This window comes from Scyliorhinus torazame, chromosome 13 (assembly GCF_047496885.1).
Source record: "Scyliorhinus torazame isolate Kashiwa2021f chromosome 13, sScyTor2.1, whole genome shotgun sequence".
Taxonomy (NCBI): Eukaryota; Metazoa; Chordata; class Chondrichthyes; order Carcharhiniformes; family Scyliorhinidae; genus Scyliorhinus; species Scyliorhinus torazame.
Genome location: NC_092719.1, coordinates 192,218,616 through 192,239,139, shown reverse-complemented (window position 1 = coordinate 192,239,139; position 20,524 = coordinate 192,218,616). Strand labels below are relative to the sequence as shown.

The 20,524-nt window shown below is 44.9% G+C and overlaps 1 protein-coding gene across 2 annotated transcripts in view; it reads left to right on the top strand.

Moving 5' to 3' along the window:
• iars1 (isoleucyl-tRNA synthetase 1) overlaps nt 1-20,524 on the top strand; it is a 330,949-nt gene that overhangs the window by 147,091 nt on the left and 163,334 nt on the right. For both annotated transcript variants that reach the window (XM_072472632.1, XM_072472633.1), the window contains exon 13: nt 4,912-5,010. In XM_072472632.1, the coding sequence (XP_072328733.1) occupies nt 4,912-5,010 (99 nt within the window). The remainder of the gene's footprint in view (nt 1-4,911; nt 5,011-20,524) is intronic.

Below are 20,524 nucleotides of genomic sequence, written 5' to 3'. Positions count from 1 at the left end.
CACTTGCCTGGATGAGTGCAGCTCCAACAACACTCAAGAAGCTTGACACCATCCAGGACAAAACAGTCCACTTGATTGTTCCCCCTTCCACAAACATTGAAACCCTCCACACCGACAAACGGTGGTAGCTGTGTGCACCATCTAGAAGATGCGCTGCAGTAACTCACCAAGGTTCCTTAGACAATACCTTCCAAACCTTCGATCACTGCCATCTAGAAGGATAAGAACAGCAGATACCTGGGAATCCCACTACCTGGATGTTCCCCTCCCAGGTCACTCACCACCTTGACTTGGAAATATATCGCCGCCCCATCACTGTCGCTCAGGCAAAATCCTGGAACTCCCTCCATAACAGCACGGTGGGTATATCTACACCTCAAGGACTGCAGCGGTTCAAGAAGACAACTCACCACCACCTTCTGAAAGGCAACTAGGGATGGGCAACAAATGAAGGTCTAACCAGCGATGCCCATATCCCGCAAATGAATTAAAAAAAACAAAAAAACAACTATGCTGGCATATTTTGAAAGACAGACTATGATCTTGATTGAATCACATCAATGCCCTCCTACTCTGACAATCCCTCGCCTCCAACACTGTTTCACTTGGTCTTCACTCCTCTCTTAGAGTGCCAAATAAGAGTGAATAAATGAAAAATAGGAACACAGAATTTTCTGAAGTGTTGCCTAAAATGACTTGTGCCTAAAATTATAGCATTTTGTGCCCCAATCTTCCTGTTGTGAAATAACGTCACAATTTATTGGATAAGTAATTTAAATATGCTTCAGCAAACAATGGCGAATCAAGGACCCCGGAAGCAATTCAGTCAACAACATAACCCAACTACATAGTTAAGCAGATCAATATTAGCGTGACCTGAGAGACACAATTCTGAATTTCAAATCCTTTCGCTTGCAGAAAACTGATTTGAGACGTGGACCAACTCTGCTGCTGCATTCATTTTGTAATAACCTTGTATGTTATAGAATTACTTAGCTCAGAAAGTAATTAAGATTACCTTGGAAGTAGCAACTTAAAACCTTGTTTCACCCATTTCTTGGATGTGAAATGCCAGTGAAAAGGTCCCATTTATCAGGGGCACCAGCTCCCTCTCCCTTGCGGGGAGAGTCCAGGCGATCAAAATGAATTTACTGCCTCTTCCTACTTAGATCTATCCTGATCGACATCCCCAAGGCCTTTTTCAAAGCACGAGACAAACTAATCATGGCGTTCGTATTGGGGGGTGGGGGGAGAGAGAGAGAGAGAATGCTAGGATCCCAAAGGTCCTACAAAAAACAAAATCCAGGCTGGGTGGGGCTAGCCCTCCCAAACCTACAATTCTACCACTGGGCGGCGACAGCCAAGCGAATGAGGGGATGGATCAAGGAGCCAGAAGCCGAGTGGGTGCGTGTGGAAGATGCCTCCTGCAAGGGGACCTCCGTCTGGGCCCTCGCCACGGCGGCACTCCCATCCCCACCCAAAGAAACACTCCAGCAGCCCGGTGGTGATAGCCACCCTCCAGTCCTGGAACCAACTACGGCAGCAATTTGGCCTGACCAAAATGTCAGACAAAGCTCCCATCTGCAACAACCATAGGTTCACACCAGCGCTGACTGACGCCACCTTTAAAAAGTGGGGACAGGACGGAGGGACACTGACAGTCCGGGACCTATATACGGACAGCAGGATCGCAACACTGGACGAACTGACAGAGAAATTCCAGCTAGCCAGGGGGAACGAGCTAAGGTACCTACAACTCAAAAACTTCCTACGAAAGGAGACACGGACATACCCACAGCCGCCACGACAGACATTACTGGAAGAGTTACTGGACGCAAGCATCCTAAATAAAGGGAACTGTAGCGACATGTATGACCGACTGGTAGAAAGGGCCAACACCGTACTGGACGCAACAAGAAAGAAATGGGAGGAAGACCTGAGGATTGAAATTGGGTGGGAACTCTGGAGCGAAGCACTTCATAGGGGTCAACTCCACCTCCACGTGCGCAAGGCTCAGCCTGACGCAACTAAAAGTGGTACATAGAGCCCACTTAACAAGAACTCGTATGAGTAGGTTCTTCCCGGAGGTGCAGGATAGATGTGAACAGTGCCAATGAGGCCCGGCCAACCACGCCCACATGTTCTGGTCTTGCCCCAGACTTGCGGGGTACTGGACAGCCTTCTTCGAGGCAATGTCCAAAGTAGTGGGGATGAGGGTGGAGCCACGTCCGAAAGTGGCGTTCTTCGGGGTATCAGACCAGCCAGATCTATTCCTGGGGAGGAGGGCGGACGCCCTTGCCTTTGCCTCCCTGATCGCCCGCCATAGAACCCTGTTCGGCTGGCGGTCAGCAGCACCATCCAAAGTTGCAGACTGACTGTCCGACCTCTCAGAATCTCTCCAAATGGAAAAAAATCAAAATCGCCATCCGAGGGTCAGACGACGACTTCCACAGAACGTGGGAGCCATTCACTGAATTGTTTCGGGAACTGTTTGTGGCCAACGAACAAGCAGAGGAATATCCAGGTAGCCAACAATCAGGGGAAAGTAGCCAGGGTGTGAGAGGGAGGGATAGACCGCAGGGGAGGGGGGGGACGACAGCTAATCCTAAGAGAAAAGAAAGGCGAACCACAGGAGAGGGGGAGGGGGGGAAGAGGGAGGAGACGGGGAACAATAGAGGGGAAAACGAAAGGTGGGGGGAGGCAAGAGAATGATAGCCATAAGGAGGGCAAGGGAAACGATAACAAACTTGGCATCTACAGGAACAGAGAATAAGGAAAATACAGGGGAAAGACGGGACGAATGGCTGAAGCGGAGGTGAACGCGAGACGACAACGGCAGTGAAATCCGTCCGGGAGAAGCAAGAGACAACACCAACACCAGATCCATTCGCGTATTGCCCTCTGTAATTGTTTCTCCGGCACCCAAATATATATGTTCCTCCCCAGTTCCCTCCCCACACAATCAGATGCCTACTTGTGTTAAAAATAATATTGCCAATTGTACAAAGTTGCTGCTGTTGAGCTAGTGCACAATACCCTACCAGTTATTTTATTTAATTTTTTTGTGTGTGTGCTCTTCTATAGATATATATAATATATATATTATTCCGTGTACATAACGGTAAATATACTTTGTTCAAAAACCCAATAAAAAACATTCATATAAAAGAAAATCAAGGGCACCAGGAATGCTGCGATATTCCATCCTATATTGGCTCAGACAATATTCAGGCATCCTGTCTAAGTAAGAGTTGGATTCTTTGCAAAAGGACCTGACAGATCATTTAATGACCCTCCCTGAAATTTTCTGGAAATTACGCAGTGCTTCTGCCAGTTGTGCTCATTTTTCCTGGTTCCTTTTGCAGCCTCTCCAGCATTCCTTGAAGGAATTTGCAAGGGGTCACCAATGTTCAGCGAGGCACGCTTTCTTTAACGTGAAATGGAGTTTGGAGGGACAGAAATAATCTAGCCCCTCCCTGTTTTCCTGCTAAGCAGTTTTGGGGTTGGTACTGGCATCACAACTAGCTCAAACTGGTCCAGGCGCGACCTGACTGATGTCACAGGTCCGTGGAATTATTCAGATGAGACTCGAGGGTTAGTCATGAACAAACCTAGGGTTTCCAGCTTGTGAGCATACCAATCTTTTGGCCCCAAAACAAACCAAAGTGAATTTCTACCCCATGCTGCCATTCATCAATGACATTGAGAGGGAGCGAGAGTGGGATTTGTGGTTTGAACTACAATGGATACCGAATGTTTTATGTCTGTTCTTGTTCTGAATTACTGCTGGCTTCACTGGTTGTGCAGCGGAAATATGGGGCCGATAGTGTATTGGATGTAATTATTCAGTCTTCTTGCTTTGTGTTTGGTGTCACAATGCATGCCGATCAGATTCACTATTCTGTCTATTGTCCTTTTAAAAGTTTTCATGTGAACAGGGAGTTGATCTTGGACTGTGGCATGAATTGATAGTGCCAAGAGGGCAAGAAACAAATTTTTTGGGGGTAATATTTTTGGCCACATGTTCCAGGTGACCACCCTTGTTGGGGGTTGTTTACCGCCCCCCTCCTCCACCCAGCCTTGAGTCCACCATTACCACTGCGAAATGTCACAGCTTCGCCGATGATTCCCAGGCCGCAGGCCCACCTAGGATGGTGATCCATCCCACTTAAATGGTGGCGCAGAAAAATATAACTGGTCACTGACAGTTGTCCTCTGCGGAGAATCGCGTCGGGGCAGCGTGGCGCGATTCGCGCGGCCCCCCCGGCGATTCTCCGACCCGGCATGGGGTGGGGAATCCCTCCCAGGGTCTCTAAATTCTGATTTATCCTTTTTTTCGTAAATGAATAATAACAGGAAGGAGGGCAGTATCTGCTGTGCCACTGCTTTTCTGAAAGCAACCAAAAAAACTCAGCAGAAAGTTATTAGCAGTTTTATGGGTTGGCATGCACTCATGAGGGAGAGAGAAATATGTTGGGACGGAAAGGGCTTCCTTCAATGCTGAAATAGTTAAGACAAATAACAAGGTTCCTTGTGCTTTGTCTCGCTGATGCTGAGTTAACTGATTTCATTGAAGTCCTGATCGAGTTGCTTGAACTGACTATGTAGCCCTGGGCTGGGGAAGGCAAAATCAGTTAGGTTAACTATCCAGTGACTAGGGCTGTAAATTATGATTGGTGAGAATGGAATTGCGCCTGCTGTGATGTTCCTGATGATTGAACAGTGTGCTGAAATTCGGACCTAAAAGACCCCTATTTGTGTGAGGCATTGGAGAATGGTGCATGTGGAATTGTAAATCACCAAATAGCCATTATCTTGAGCTTAAGCTATAAAACACAGAAAACGTTATCTATTGTGGTTCTCTTGTGAGATCTGCCTCCAGGAATTTCACCAGTTACTGTCTCTCCACAGGTCGGACACCCCACTTATTTATAAAGCTGTTCCAAGTTGGTTTGTGCGAGTGGAACATATGGTGGATAAACTACTGGAGAACAATGACAAATGCTACTGGTAATGTATCAGCTAAATGAACAGAATGTACAATGTTCAATTAAGACTGATGGCCTACTTTCACCAAAATGCTTGGGTTCTACTAAATAAGTACACCTTGTTTTTATTGAGATTAATATGTTCCATAAAAGAGCACAGTAAAATGAATTCAGAAATGCCCTTTGCTAGTGTTACTTGGAGCTGTGCATTTTAGGATCCTATTAGAAATAACTGTCCATACTGTTATGATCCCAGTTGATATTCTAATTGGACAGGAAGATCCCAGAATGGAACCCTGGCACAAAAGACCGTAACTTTTACTTTTTTTAAATTACATGTGGAGGAACAGAGTAACATGACTGCTAATTAGTTCTCACAACAAAAATACATTTATTAAACATGGAAAAATTATATTTTGATAGAATACTTCTTTATTTCCCTCCACTTAGATTAACAATTACACACAGGTTTTAAGATCAACACGAATGCCACAGTACATTTGAAGCTATAATAGTCTCATTAGCACACTATACTTTTTTAAAACACAGATTACCTGTGGCAAAACCCACATTCCACTCTGTACCCATGTTAGTGTCTGTCTCAGAATCCCCCCAGATGATTGTCACATTATTTTCCAAACTCCACTCCCAAAACACGTTTTTAAATCTTCTCTCATAAATAAGCCTTTCCATTAGCAAGTTGCATTCCAAAATTCACTCCATATTTTCCAAAGGATTCTTTTGAACGGAGCTTCTGCTCCACTTCTACCAGCGAATCCACTCCAGGTTTTACACCAACCCCTTTTAGGATTTATTTGTCTTGACTACTTTTAAACACACACATTCCGAATCCAGCTACTGATTGCCCCACAATTATTTCAATTTAAATATCACAAACCTTAAAACCACTTTAGATATCTTTCTGACTGGCCATCTCCTCTGCAGTTCTGTGACGTGAAATGAAAAGTATCCTGGCCTGCTCGCAGTTCCTCTTTGTTGCTTTAACTTCAGGCTTGCTGTAACTCCTCTTCATTCCTTTAGTTTCCTTAAGTAGTTGTCCTTTAGATTTCTGGCACTGGCTTTCTTAACCATTACTCCGGTGTATGACTTTTGTTCCAGAAAAGCTGAGAGAGATGTTCTTTAGCTTCCCAAACCACTGTTTTTAGCTGAGCTGTTCACTCTCTACTGTCTATTTACACATGCTGTAGCTTCCAGCTAAAACTAAAGAACAAAGGAAAATGTTCTCTTACCAGGGCCTCTAGTTGCCAAGCAACCATATTTACTCCTCACGCCATAGCATTCGCTATCACAGTAGACTCCCAGTTGGGACTGAAACCAACCCCCACACACACAAACACCTTTGCCCAGCATGAATCTAACTATAGGTCTTCCATGCACAGAAAATTAAATTAAGCCCATTAAAAACTATACCTTATCTGTAATGTTTACCACTGCAAATATAAATCCCTTAAAGTTACCTTTGTTTTCCTAACATTATTCACCATGTGTTGCTTTACAGTTTCCATGTTTAGCTTTGAGATGGCAAACTCGATACCAAATCATCTATCTGCACGATTTCCAGAAATCTAAAATTTAATCGTTTTCTGCAAACTAGTGCATTGCATTCTGCTATAAATAACCTCAAGTTGATAATACACCAGGACCTGATGAGATGGCTCCAAGGATACTGAAGGAAATGAGAGTGGAAATTGCAGAGGTGCTAGCCACAATTTTCTAATATTCCTTAAACTCGAGGGTGATGCTCGATGTTAGACGTTTTAGTTGCTGTGAAATGAAGAGTCTAAAGTTCTTGTTCCTTTTCACCAAACACCATTTATTTCACTTCCACAGCCTCGGCACAAAACTCTTAACAACACACCACCTGCCAGAGGCCACCTGAAGCCCCTTTACATATCAGTGTCAATTAATGGATACTTAACATAAATGAGACAACTAATTGCAATGTCTCTTAACCCATTATTTAACACTCGAGAACTCTAAAAAAGGATGTAAAGATAAACCCAGCAAGTATCGACCAGTCAGTTTAACTTTTGTAGTGAATAGACATTTAGAAATGATAGTCTGGGACAAAATTAGCACTCGCATGAGTAAATATGGATTAATTAATAATAATTTTTATTATCACAAATAGGCTTACATTAACACTGCAATAAAGTTAATGTGAAAAGCCCCTAGTCGCCACATTCCGCCGCCTGTTCGGGTACATAGAGGGGCAATTTAGAATGCCAAATTACCTAACAGCACGTGTTTTGGGACTTGTGGGAGGAAACCGGAGCACCCGGAGGAAACTCACGCAGACACGGGGAGAACGTGTAGACTCCGCACAGACCGTGACCCAAGCTGGGAATCGAACCTGGGACCCTGATGCTCTGTTATGGAAGCCAGCATGACTTTGTTTAGGGCAAATTATACTTAACTAACTTGCTTGAATTTTTTTTAAAATTTAGAGTACCCAATTCTCTTTTTTTCGAATTAAGGGGCAATTTAGTGTGGCCAATCCACCTACCCTGCATATCTTTTGGGGGCGAAACCCACGCAAACATTTTGAGAATGTGCAAACTCCACACGGACTGTGACCCAGAACCGGGATCGATCCTGGGACCTCAGCGCCCTGAGGCAGGAGTGTTAACCACTATGCCATCGTGCTGCCTTTGCTTGAATTTTTGGGTCAGTTAACAGAGAGCATTGATGAGGGTAAAACTGTTCCAAAAGACATTTGATTAAGTGCCACACAACAGATCTGTGAGCAAAATTAAAGCCCATGAAATAAAAGGGACAGCAGCAACGCAAATACAAACACTGGCTCAGTGATGGGAAACAATGAGTCATGGTGAACAATTTTTGAACGGAAGATAGGCTAAGTGTGGAGTTCCCCCAAGAAATGTGTTAGGTACCTGATCTTCCTGATATATATTAATGACTTAGACCTTTGTGCACAGGGCACATATAAGCATTTTCAGATAATACACAATTTGGAAAGAGGAGGATGATGTTGAATTTTGAAACAACATCGACAGGTTGATGGAATGGGCAGACAAGTGGCAAATGAAATTTGAGGCAGAAAAGTGTGAAGTGATTCATTTTGGTAGGAATAATGCAGAGAGGCAAGATAAAATAAAAAGTACAATTCTAAATGGGATTCAGGTGAAGAGGTATCTGGTTGTATACATACATCAATCATTGAAGGTGGCAGGACAGGTTGAGAGTGCAGTCCTGAGTTTTAACAATAGGGGCACAGAGTACAAAAGCAAGTAAGTTCTGTTAAACCCGTATAAAACACTGATTCGGCCTCAACTGGAGTGTTACATCCAGCTCAGGGTACCACATTTTTTAGGAAGGATGTGAAGGCATTACAGAGGATGCAGAAAAAATCATGAGAATGGTTCCAGCGATGAGTCACATAGTTGGAGAAGTTGGGGCTGTTTTCCTCGGAGGAGAGTTGATTAAGAGGAGATTTGACAGAGGTATTCAAAACTATTCTGAGCTGTTCTTTTTGGCAGTTTTTGTCTGATCCAAGAGCCTGCCTTTGGGCAGAGTACTCAAGAAATCCATAAGGGGTCTGGATAGAGTAGATAGAGAAAAACTGTTCCCATTTGTGGAAGGAGGGAGAGCCACAGAGAACAGATTTAAAGGTAATTAAAAAAGCATTGGTGACATGAGGAAAACGTTTTCACACAGCGAGTGGTTAGGATCTGGACTGCCTGAAGAGCGTGATAGAGGCAGGACCAATTGAGGCTTTCATAAGGGAATTGGATCATTATCTCAAAGGGAACATTTGCTGCCGGGAAAAGGCAGAGTTGTGACTCCTTCAGAGAGTCCGCATGGACACAATGGGCTGAATGGCTTCCAGGCTGTAACCATTCTCTGATTCTATGAATTAATTCAGATGCGGGAAGAATAGTTGGTGAAGATAATACTCAAATTAGGTTTGTATAACTAATTGTGTAGGTGATATGTTCTTCAGTTCAGTTAACATTATCGTCACCAGTTTGCCTGAATTTCTTTCGGATTAAAAGCAGTTCTTTCCTTGTCTTCTCAGCTATTGTAGTTTTCGAACTGCGTTTTTGTGTTTTTTTATTTGTTCTTTGGATGTGGGTGTCACAGGCTGGGCCAGCATTCGCTGCTCATCCCTAATTGCCTGATGGCCAGCTATTTTAGTGGGGGGGGGGGAAGAGTCAACCGCATTGTTGTGTGGGTCTGGAATCACATGTAGGCCAGACCAGGTAAGATCGGCAGATTTCCTTCCCTAAAGGACATTAGTGAACTATATGGGTCTTTACAACAATCGACATTGCTTTCATGGTCATCATTAGACTTAATTCCAGATTGTTTTAATGAAATCAAATTTGAATTCCAGACCCCAGAGCATTCCTGGGTGTCTGGATTACTAATCCAGTGACAACACCACTACGCCACCGCCTCCCGAATAAACGCGATTTTTCAGACACACTTAAGTGAATCTATTGTATTAACAAACCTGTCAAGTTGCAAAGGGTTCCCACAACTTTCAACCATAAAAGTGTTCTGAATGGCATTTGAAGCAACTGGTGGAAACTATGCCACAGCAAAGCATTAGTCACTAAGTTTTAGATGATCTTTAAATCACAGACGGATTCAACAAATTTTAATTAAATTATAATTTAAATTGAATTCAGTCTCCAGCTGCCACCTTTGTGCAACTTACTCCCTGTGTCTGTAAGCCTTCTGTATTTGTACAAGCTGAGATTAGTGAGCTGAGTCAGTTATTGCTGATTGTTTGGTGTCACTTGAAAATACTATGCAAATGATGCACAAGTGTCATTACAGAGCCAGGATGTAAAGCAGCATGTGAGCAGCAGGCTGCATTTCTGTCATTGTTGGTGGTGGTGTGATGTATCCCTAGAGTAGACCTGTTTGTGCAGCTCTCCTGTTACGTGCGTGCGCGCGCCAGAAACACAAAAACTGGCTAGGAAACTAGATCAAACTAGCTACTTAATTATGAACCCTGCAACTGCCTTCAAGTAGGAACTTTGATTATCACTCCCCAAGACTGGAAGAAACTGCAACTTACTGCTACAGTTAAGTTAAATATTAAATGTAAACTTTAAAAATTATATATTTTCATTTTAGACAACATTTTTCATTATACACCAACAATACAACCGCCCAATCCCCCCCAAACCTCCTCTCCCCCTCACTCACTATGAGAGCAAAAACGGCAAACCTTAAACAAAAAACAGAGACAACCCCCTCCCCACCCCCAACAGCTGATGGTAACCAGCTCCCTGAACAAGGAGATAAAAGGCTGCCACCTTGAATAGAACTCCTCCACTGACCCTCTCATGATACTTAATCTTCTCCAGGCAAATGTTCCATCAGGTCCACCAGCCACACCCCCAGGTAGCACCGGTGGGACCTCAACCCAAGCAGAACTCTCCACAGGGCTGTTAGCGAGGTGAAGGCTAGTACATTTGCCCCAGTCCCCGCCTCCAGCACCATCGAGTCCGAAACTTTAAAACTGGCTACCAACAGGCACGGCTCCAGCTGAACACCCAAAATCCCTGACAATGTATCAAAAAGGAGACCCAGAAACCAACAAGCTTGGGGCAAGACCAAAATATGTGCCTGTGACTCGCCAGTCCCCTAGAACACCATTCACACCTATCCTCCAACCCTGAGAAGAACCCACTCATGTGTGCCCTTGTCAGGTGCTCCCTGGGCACCACCTTAAACTGGATCGGGCTCACAATAACAGGCTTACAGGAAACAATAACTTGCATTTATCTATTTGTGTAATTTCCTCTTGCCCTACAAACCTCTGATTCCTGCGCTTCTCCAATTTTGACCACCTGAACGTGTCCAGTTTTGATATTCTACTATTGGCGGTTGTGCCATATGCAGTGGAATTTCCTTCTTAAACTCGTCTGCCTCGCTACCTCTCTCCTCCTTCAAGATTATCATACATGATCATTTATTAAAGGTTCTATTTTTTACACCCTTCTGCCCCCTCCACATACACATTTCCAACAATATGCAAGGGGTCTTAGAGATCTGTGCCAATAAAATCAAATTCATATGCCCTTGGTGAGCCGCTAACCCCCACCTTTCCCCCATGCCAACCAAACAAACTTCCCCCATGACCCCTAATCTCAGAAATTTTGGAGTTCATTCCAAATCTCTTGCTGCCTTGCATAGCAAGTTTCTGTTTACAGAGTAAAGTGTCTTTGCCATGCCCAAATTAATTCACAGTATAGTTCGTATTCAAAAGAAGTCAATCTAGCGCTACATTTTTTTTTCAAATTTGAGAAAGCTTTTGAGATGAAAAATTATTAAAACATTTTCTTTTGCTTCTTTAAAATAGTTTTTTTTTACATGGCTACACATGGGCCTCTGTCTAAAAACCAAATGTACTTTTGTGCAAAATCCAAATCTGTATCCATTCTTTGCACTTTGATGAAATGAACAGCAACTTAATTTTAGGGGACATTTTTCTGATCATTCTTTGGAAGAACCATTATATTTAGAAGTTCCAGTATTCTTTGTGATGTCAATTTCTAATAAAATAATTTTCATTTTTTGAGAAATACTCTCGGAAAATATTCTTTATCCTTGAAGCACGTCTTAAAATGCATCCCTTTTTATAGGATTAAACTTAAATTGAAAAATCTGATAATTGATGACCTTGGAAATAGTTATACTGGCCCCGATTCACATTCATGGTGGTCCCGATGTTTGTGGCAAGGGAGCAGATTCAGTAGTTTCTGCTTTTAGCTGCTGGGTTTCCTGTGGCCTGTGAAACCCTACCGACCAAAGTTACATCTAAAATTGGAAAAACAATGTGAGACAAGCTGCTGCCTCATTAAAACACTCCGATGAGCTTACTTGTCTCCTGAGAGATGATTGGTCGCCCACTCCCTGTCCCTTGTTAAAACGGAGTGAACAGGCTTATATAAAAAAAAGTGCTGGAACAACTCATCAGAAAAAGCTAATGTTTTGATTGTAGGCTGACTCCTCTTTGGAACCGAAGAGTAACATTTTAACATTTGACCCGAGTCAATTCCACCATTTTAGGGGTGTGGGGTGAAAGTTTCCCCAATGTTTTAATAACTGGCCTTGAATTCTAGGACTCCTAGTTACCAAAATTCATGCTTTGTGTTTCATCCATGTATTAATGGAAATTATGAATCATCAGGCCCCCTGCAGCTTTTCTGTTGCCTTGACACTACCACTAAAAATGGCGATACTTCAGTTTGCTATGTCATAATAAACCGTTGAAAATAAATCAGTAAGTAGACAGATGAACAGAGTTATGTATGTTTTGATGCTGCTTTGAAGGAATGCTCCAGGGTAAGATCCTGTTTATCCCCATTGCGTATGTGTGGGAAGAAATGTTCTGTATCCTGTATGTTGTTTATAAACTTAATCTGTAATTATTTGAAATTAGTTTTATGCAGTTATTGGCTTAATCGGACAACCATTTTGGTAGGACTCTGTATTTGAGGCAGAAACCTTTCTTTGTTTTAGCCGTTGTACCAAATATTTCCAAATTGACCAAGGAAAGTGGGTTACGGGTTCTATTTTCCAAATCTCACATTACAGTATGTTATTGAAATAAGGATGTGTGTGTGCGCGCGCGTCCGTGTTCGGTCAGGTGCCCCTTAGTGTCCAGGAATGTGCGGCTCTGGTTACGAGGATCGGGGAGCGGACCTTCGTGCTCTTTCGGGAAAGACATTTGAAAAACACTGATTTTGTAACCCACATTCAAAATAGTGACTTAATCTGCTATCTGGAGTCTTTGTCATTTTATGAAAAATTACGTTTTTGATTGTTCGAGATGAAATAACAGTAATGTTGCTGTTAACAATTAAGGAAAACTATAGCTCTTCAAAATCTGAAGCAGTGAGCAGTGTTGATTCATGGCGTTCTTCGTGATTTAGCAATGTTCATGTCCAGTACTTAAGACTGAAGCAATTTGAAGAATGATCTCATCGTTCTTTTAAAACTAGCATTAAACCTTTTATAAAAAAATAAAAAAAATTCTTCAAATTTGTTTTAATTTTGACTGGATTAAGTTAGTATTTAACAGTTACTGCATAATTGAGTGAATTAAAATGTTTTCCTTTACTAAAAATTGAGTTTGTTATAATTGGATGATCTAGGAGATGATCCAGATGATGTTTCCTGCAGTTTCTCGCAACTTTGATGCCTTGTGGCTAGAGTTTGCACTTTTGTTCAAACTTACTCTTAAATTGGGCAGGAACACAGAACTGAGGTAACTGTTGGCCTGGCTTGTTAATTAAACTATGTTAGAGAAGAAAATACACCCACACATATTTATAATCCTATAAGAAATTTTACTATATTGCTGTGATCATGTGAGGTTGGCATTTCAGAGCTATTGAAAATGGACTACATTCTGTTTATAAATATGGGAAATGCCAATAAAAAGATTAAAAAAAAAAAAAAAAATCTATGTTAGAGAAAAGTTGGTTTCGGAGATATTTTGAGAAGCAGTAGAGTTTTGGAACCAGTTTTAAAACTGTGGTGCTATCAACTTATAGCCTTTCATTGTTTTTTTTAATATTTCATAATTTTTTTTTTTAGAGTACCCAATTCATTTTTCCAATTAAGGGGCAATTTAGCGTGGCCAATTCACCTACCCTGCACATCTTTTGGGTTGTGGGGGCGAAACCCACGCAAACAAGGGGAGAATGTACAAACTCCACACGGACAGTGACCCAGAGCTGGGATCGAACCTGGGACCTCAGTGTCGTGAGGCAGCAGTGCTAACCACTGTGCCACCGTGCTGCCCCAGAGCCTTTCATTGTTCATATAGCTAACTGAATATCAGTAAACAGTTGTCTGTTCTATTTATTTTATGCTTGAGGTTTTGCTGCTTTATTGAAAGCAAAGTTTTTTTTTTAGATATTTAGAGCACCAAATAATTATTTTTCCAACCAAGGGGCAATTTAGTGTGGCCAATCCCCCTAACCTGCACATCTTTGGGTTTGTGGGGTGAGGCCCACGCAGGCATGGGGAGAATGTGCAAACACTACACAGACAGTGACCCAGGGCCGGGATCGAACCCGGGCCCTCAGTGCCATGAGGCAGCAGTGCTAACCACTGCGCCACTTTGCTGCCCGAAAGCAAAGTTAATCTAGTATTTACTAAGGCTAAAAAATGCAGTTATTAACACTTATCATCTTTCTTTCTTACTTTATTACAAGTAAGCAAAATTAATTTCATTTTGATTTGTGCATTAATGTATCGGCATCATAAAATATTTGCCATTTTTTTTCAAGTGAAGCGAACTTAAAAGAAGGCAAGAGCAAAATACTGTGCTGCAGATGCTGCTGCGAAGACCTGAAATGCTAATTATTTCTCTCCCTGCCGATGCACTTTAAAAGAAGGCTTTCCTACTAATTTTAATTTAGATTCATTGCTACAATCCCAGTTGGTGATATAACTGGACGGGATGATCCCAGAATGGAACCCTGTTTCAAAAGACTGTAACTTTTACTTTTTTGGGGAGGAACAGAGTCACAGGACCCCATGAAAAAAATGGAAATATTATTCCCCCCCCTTAGCTTAACAAATACACACACCTTTTATGATTAACATGGATTACATGGTATATCTTAAGCTACAATGGTCCCATTAGCGCGCGCAGTTCCTTTTAAGCGCACACGATGACGTGGTCAAACACACTCCACTCTGAACCCCAGGTCTGCAGATGTCTCCTCAGAATCCCCCCCCACCCCCGCCCCAGATGATTGTCGCATGAGAGTTTCCAAACTCCGCTCCGAAAAACACACTTTAAAATCCTCTATCATAATAATACTTTCCCTTGGTAGTTTGCATTCTGAAATCCAGTCTAGGGCTTACAAATGAAACTTTCAGACAAAGCTTCAACTGCATTTTTAACAGTGAATCCAGTACAGGACTTTACACATTCCCTTTTACGATTTCTTTGTCTTACAGGCTTTGACACACACTTGAGATCCGACCACTGATTTCCACAATGATTTTACGGGCGTTCCACAGGCTGTAGTAAAATCTCTCAAAACCTGAAAATCATTTCAGGTATCTTTCTGGCATTTCTGTCAGTTTTTACCAAACAGATCTCTGTTCCAGTATCTTTAACCTCATACTTTTTGGAAATGTCTCTTAATTTCTCTAGTTTCCTTAACAAGCTGCTCATCACTCCCCGGAATGCTTTCTCTTTTGGCAAAGTTGTGAGAAATGTTCCCTTTCTAGCCTTCTCAACTGATTGCTTCTAGCAGAGCTGTGAAAGCTACCATTTTGCTCTCTACATTTCTCCAACTGCTCCGGCTTCCAGTTAAAACTAAGAACAAAGGAAGATGGCCTCCTGTTGCTAAGCAGCGCCCCTGCTACTACTATTTATTCTTCACACCGTAGCATTGTCTTTCTAAAAAAAATTATTTTTATTGAGGTTTTCACAAAATATCAACACCAGAATGAAAAAGAAACCCAATAGAACTAAATGCAGAACGAAATAAAACAACCCCGTGCCCCCCTCCCCCCTATACATAAGTAATAAATTAACACCCCGAATTAACACAAAGCAAACATAGCTGATCTATACACCCACTCAGATCCTCCAGTGTAAACAAACAAAAATAAAATAGAACCCCTCACCCCCCGGGTTGCTGCTGCTGACCATTGTCTACCGTTCTCCCAGGAAGTCCAAGAACGGTTGCTACCGCCTGAAGAACCCTTGTACCGATCCCCTTAAGGTGAATTTCACCCCCTCCAATTTAATAAACCCCGCCATATCATTGATCCAGGATTCCATGCTTGGGGGCCTTGCATCCTGCCACTGAAGAAGAATCCTTCGCCGGGCTACCAGGGGCGCAAAGGCCAGAATACCGGCCTCTTTCGCCTCCTGCACTCCCGGCTCCCCTGCAATCCCAAATATTGCGAGCCCCCAGCCCGGTTTGACCCTGGATCCTATCACCCCTGACACCGTCCTCGCTACGCCCTTCCAAAATTCCTCCAGCGCTGGGCATGCCCAGAACATATGGGTGTGATTTGCTGGGCTCCCTGAGCACCAAACACACCTGTCCTCACCCCCAAAGAACCGGCTCATCCTTGTCCCGGTCATGTGTGCCCAGTGCAGCACCTTAAACTGTATGAGGCTGAGCCTCGCGCACGAAGAGGAAGAGTTCACCCTCCCAAGGGCATCTGCCCATGTCCCCTCCTCGATCTCCTCCCCCAACTCCTCCCACTTACCTTTCAACTCTACCACCGAGGCCGCCTCCTCCTCATGCATCACCTGGTAAGTTGCTGAGATCTTCCCCTCTCCAACCCACACACCCCGAGAGCACCCTGTCCTGTACTGTGCGTGGCAGCAGCCGCGGGAATTCCACCACTTGCCGCCTGGCAAACGCCCTTACCTGTAAATATCTAAAGGTGTTCCCCGGGGGGGAGCCCATACTTCTCCAGCTCACCCAGGCTCGCGAACTTTCCATCCACAAACAGGTCCCCCAATCTTCTTATCCCTGCCTTGTGCCACCTCAAAAACCCTCCATCTGTTCTCCCTGGGCCAAACCAGTGGTTCCTCTGTATTGGGGTCCACACCGAGGCCCCAACTTCCCCCCTGTGCCGCCTCCACTGCCCCCAGATTTTGAGGGTAGCCGCCATAACCGGGCTCGTAGTATACCTCATTGGAGTGAGCGGCAGCGGTGCCGTTGCCAGCGCCTCCTGACGCCTGCCCTCACAAGACGCCGTCTCCAGCCTCTTCCATGCAGCCCCCTCCCCCTCCATCACCCACTTGCGCACCATCGCCGCATTGGTGGCCCAGTAGTACCCACAGAGGTTGGGCAGTGCCAGCCCCCCCCATCCCTACTCCGCTCCAGGAACACCCTTCTCACCCTCGGAGTCCCTCGCGCCCACACAAACCCCATTATGCTCCAGATGACCCGTCTAAAGAAGGCCTTCGGGATAAAAATGGGGACGCACTGGAACAGGAACAAAAACCTTGGGAGCACCGTCGTCTTAACTGACTGCACCCTACCCACCAGGGACAACGGCAACGCGTCCCACCTCTTGAACTCCTCCATTTTCTCCACCAGTCTTGTGAAATTAAGTCTATGTATGCAGGGCCCCCCAGCTCCTGGCCACCTGGACCCCCAAATACCTGAAGCTCCTCTCTGCCCTTTTTAGTGGGAGCTCGCCAATCCCCCTCTCCTGGTCCCCTGGATGAACCACGAACAACTCGCTCTTCCCCATGTTGAGCTTGTACCCTCAGAAATCCCCGAACTCCCTGAGGATCCTCATTACCTCCGGCATTCGCCCCACCGGGTCCGCCATATATAGCAGCAAGTCGTCCGCATAGAACGACACCCTATGCTCCTCCCCACCCCGCACCAACTCCCTCCAGTTCCTCGACTCCCTCAGTGCCATAGCCAGGGGTTCAATTGCCAGTGTGAAGAGCAGGGGGGACAGGGGACACCCCTGCCTCGTCCCTCGTTGCAACCGAAAGTACTCAGACCTCCTCTTGTTCGTGGCCACACTCGCCATCGGGACCTCGTACAACAGCCTAACCCACCTGACAAACCCGAACATCTTCAACACCTCCCACAAGTACCCCCACTCTATCCTATCTAAGGCCTTCTCAGCGTCCATCGCCACCACTATCTCCACCTCCCCCTCCCTCGCCGGCATCATAATAACGTTCAGGAGCCTCCGCACATTCGCCTTCAACTGCCACCCCTTCACTAACCCCGTCTGGTCTTCGTGGATCACCTGCGGCACACAATCCTCAATTCTCGTGGCTAAGACCTTCGGCAGCACCTTGGCATCTACGTTTAACAACAAAATCGGCCTGTAAGACCCACACTGCAGCGGATCCCTGTCCCGCTTCAGGATCAAGGAGATCAGTGCCCGGGACATCGTCGGGGGCAAAGCCCACCCCTCCCTTGCCTCATTGAAGGTCCTAACTAGCAACGGGCCCAACAGGTCCACATATTTCTTGTAGAATTCGACCGGGAAACCGTCCGGCCCCGGTGCCTTCCCCGCCTGCATGCTCCCTATCCCTTTGGCCAGCTCCTCCAGCCTAATCGGGGCCCCCAATCCCGCCACCAGTCCCTCCTCCACCTTCGGAAACCTCAATTGGTCCAGAAAGCGGCCCATCCCTCCCTCCTCCCGTGGGGGCTCGGATCGGTACAATTCCTCGTAGAAGTCCCTGAAGACCCCATTGATGCCAACCCCACTCTGCACCACACTCCCCTATCCTTAACTCCCCCGATCTCCATAGCTGTGTCCCGCTTCCGAAGCTGATGCGCCAGCATCCGACTTGCCTTTTCCCCATACTCGTAAATCGCACCCTGGGCCTTCCTCCTCTGCGCCTCCGCCTTCTTGGTGGTCAATAGGTCGAATTCGGCCTGGATGCTACGCCTCTTCCTCAACAGTCCCTCCTCAGGCACCTCCGCCTCTCCCTCAACAGTCCCTCCTCAGGCACCTCCGTATAACTCCTGTCTACCCTCACCATCTCCCCCACCAGCCTCTCCCTCTTCCTTTGCTCTCTCCTCTCCTTGTGGGCCCTAATGGAGATCAGCTCTCCCCTAACCACCGCCTTCAGCGCCTCCCAGACCATCCCCACTCGGACTTCCCTGTTATCGTTGGCCTCCAGGTAACTCTATGCTTCCTCGGACCCACTCACTCACCTCCTCGTCCGCCAACAGCCCCAATTCCCAAGCGCCACCATGGGCGCTGGTCCCTCTCCTTCCCCAGCTCTAGGTCTACCCAATGCGGGGCGTGATCCGAAATGGCTATCGCCGAGTACTCTATCCTCTACTCTCGCTATCAGCGCCCTACTCATAATAAAAAAGTCGATCCGGGAATAAGCCTTCTGAACATGCGAGAAGAATGAAAATTTCCTAGCCCCCGGCCTTGCAAATCTCCAAGGGTCCACCCCTCCCATCTGGTCCATAAACCCCCTCAGCACTTTAGCCGCCGCCGGCTTCCTACCCGTCCTAGACCTGGAGCGATCCAGTGCAGGATCCAACACCGTGTTAAAGTCCCCCCCCCGTCCCCCCATTATCAGGTCCCCCACTTACAAGTCCGGGATCCGACCCAACATGCGCCGCATAAAACCCACATCGTCCCAGTTCGGGGCATACACATTGACCAGCACCACCCTCTTCCCTTGCAGCTTACCACTTACCATTACGTACCTGCCGCCATTGTCTGCCACAATGCTCGACGCCTCGAACGACACCCTCTTTCCCACCAAGATCGCCACCCCCCGATTTTTGGCATCCAGCCCCGAATGAAACACCTGAACTTGGCGAAACACAATAGAAACATATTTGGAACTTAACCAATCCCCAGACATACAAACACCATTCTCCGGCATGAATCAAATTACAAGTTTAACCTTCCAGGCACAGAAACATTAAATTAAACCCAATTAAAGCTATACTTTATTTCCAATGCTTATCAGTCCAATTATAAATCCCTTAAAGTTACCTTTACCATTCTCCAATTATTACAGTGTAAACAACATGTGTAGAAACGTTATATTAGGTTCTATTTTACCTGTAAAATAGTTTTCCGCTGACTTTGAGATATCAATTATGGATTTGTTTTACCTACTATGTTACTGAGATTTTGGCAGTAAATCCTTTTGCCACATCCATGGTGAGTATGCAGCTATTGCTTTGTTCAATTCTAACTATGTCTGGCGTTTGGCTGCTGCTTTCTGTGACAAGTTTTTTTGTTGGGAATATCATGGGGCAGAATGCTGCGGCCCTGAGAAGCTTTTAAAAATAAATTGAATGAATTCTACTTTGCAAAATCTCTGCCATTATCGGTGACCTCTTATGTATAGTTTCTTCTCGCTGAGAGAAATCAACTTGACTGGATGGTAAAAATTAAGCAGAAACTCGCCAGACACTTGTATTGACCTTGTAATAAAAACTTGTCCATGGTTCAACGTTAATGACACCAAGTCTTCACAATTCAATGAAATAAAACCAAACCACCAGATAGGCATAAATTCACTGTCTTGTGGGCATGACAGTACAATTAATCCACCTGATCCTCTGGCACAGAGTTGGTGTGAAGCGTGTTATGCAAGTTTGACTTTGCATCAGACTTTTAGTTCAGTGTAATGTGCATTTATACCACTAGGTGGGACCATTTAATGTTATTTGTCCTCCACTTTATGTGGAAGGCAAAAATGATGTCTTGAGCAAGCCTATATTTTAATGGCCCTTTGTCAAAAGTGTCTAGTTCAGATCTCTGGGTATGTCTTCAGCTATTGGAACCTGATTTAGGACTAATGCAAGAAACTGTATGTAAAGGAAAGTTGCAAATGTTAGAAGTATTGGACAGAAACATAAAATACTGGGAATAGGTAGCAGGAAGGTCAATTTCTGAAAAGAGGAAAATTAATGGGCTGAATTTTACCAGTCCTTTGGGGGCAGGTGTGCTTGATGCCTTCCCATCCCCATGCCATTTTGCCAGTGGCAGAAAAGATGGCCATCCACCTGAAGCTCAAGTGAATCACT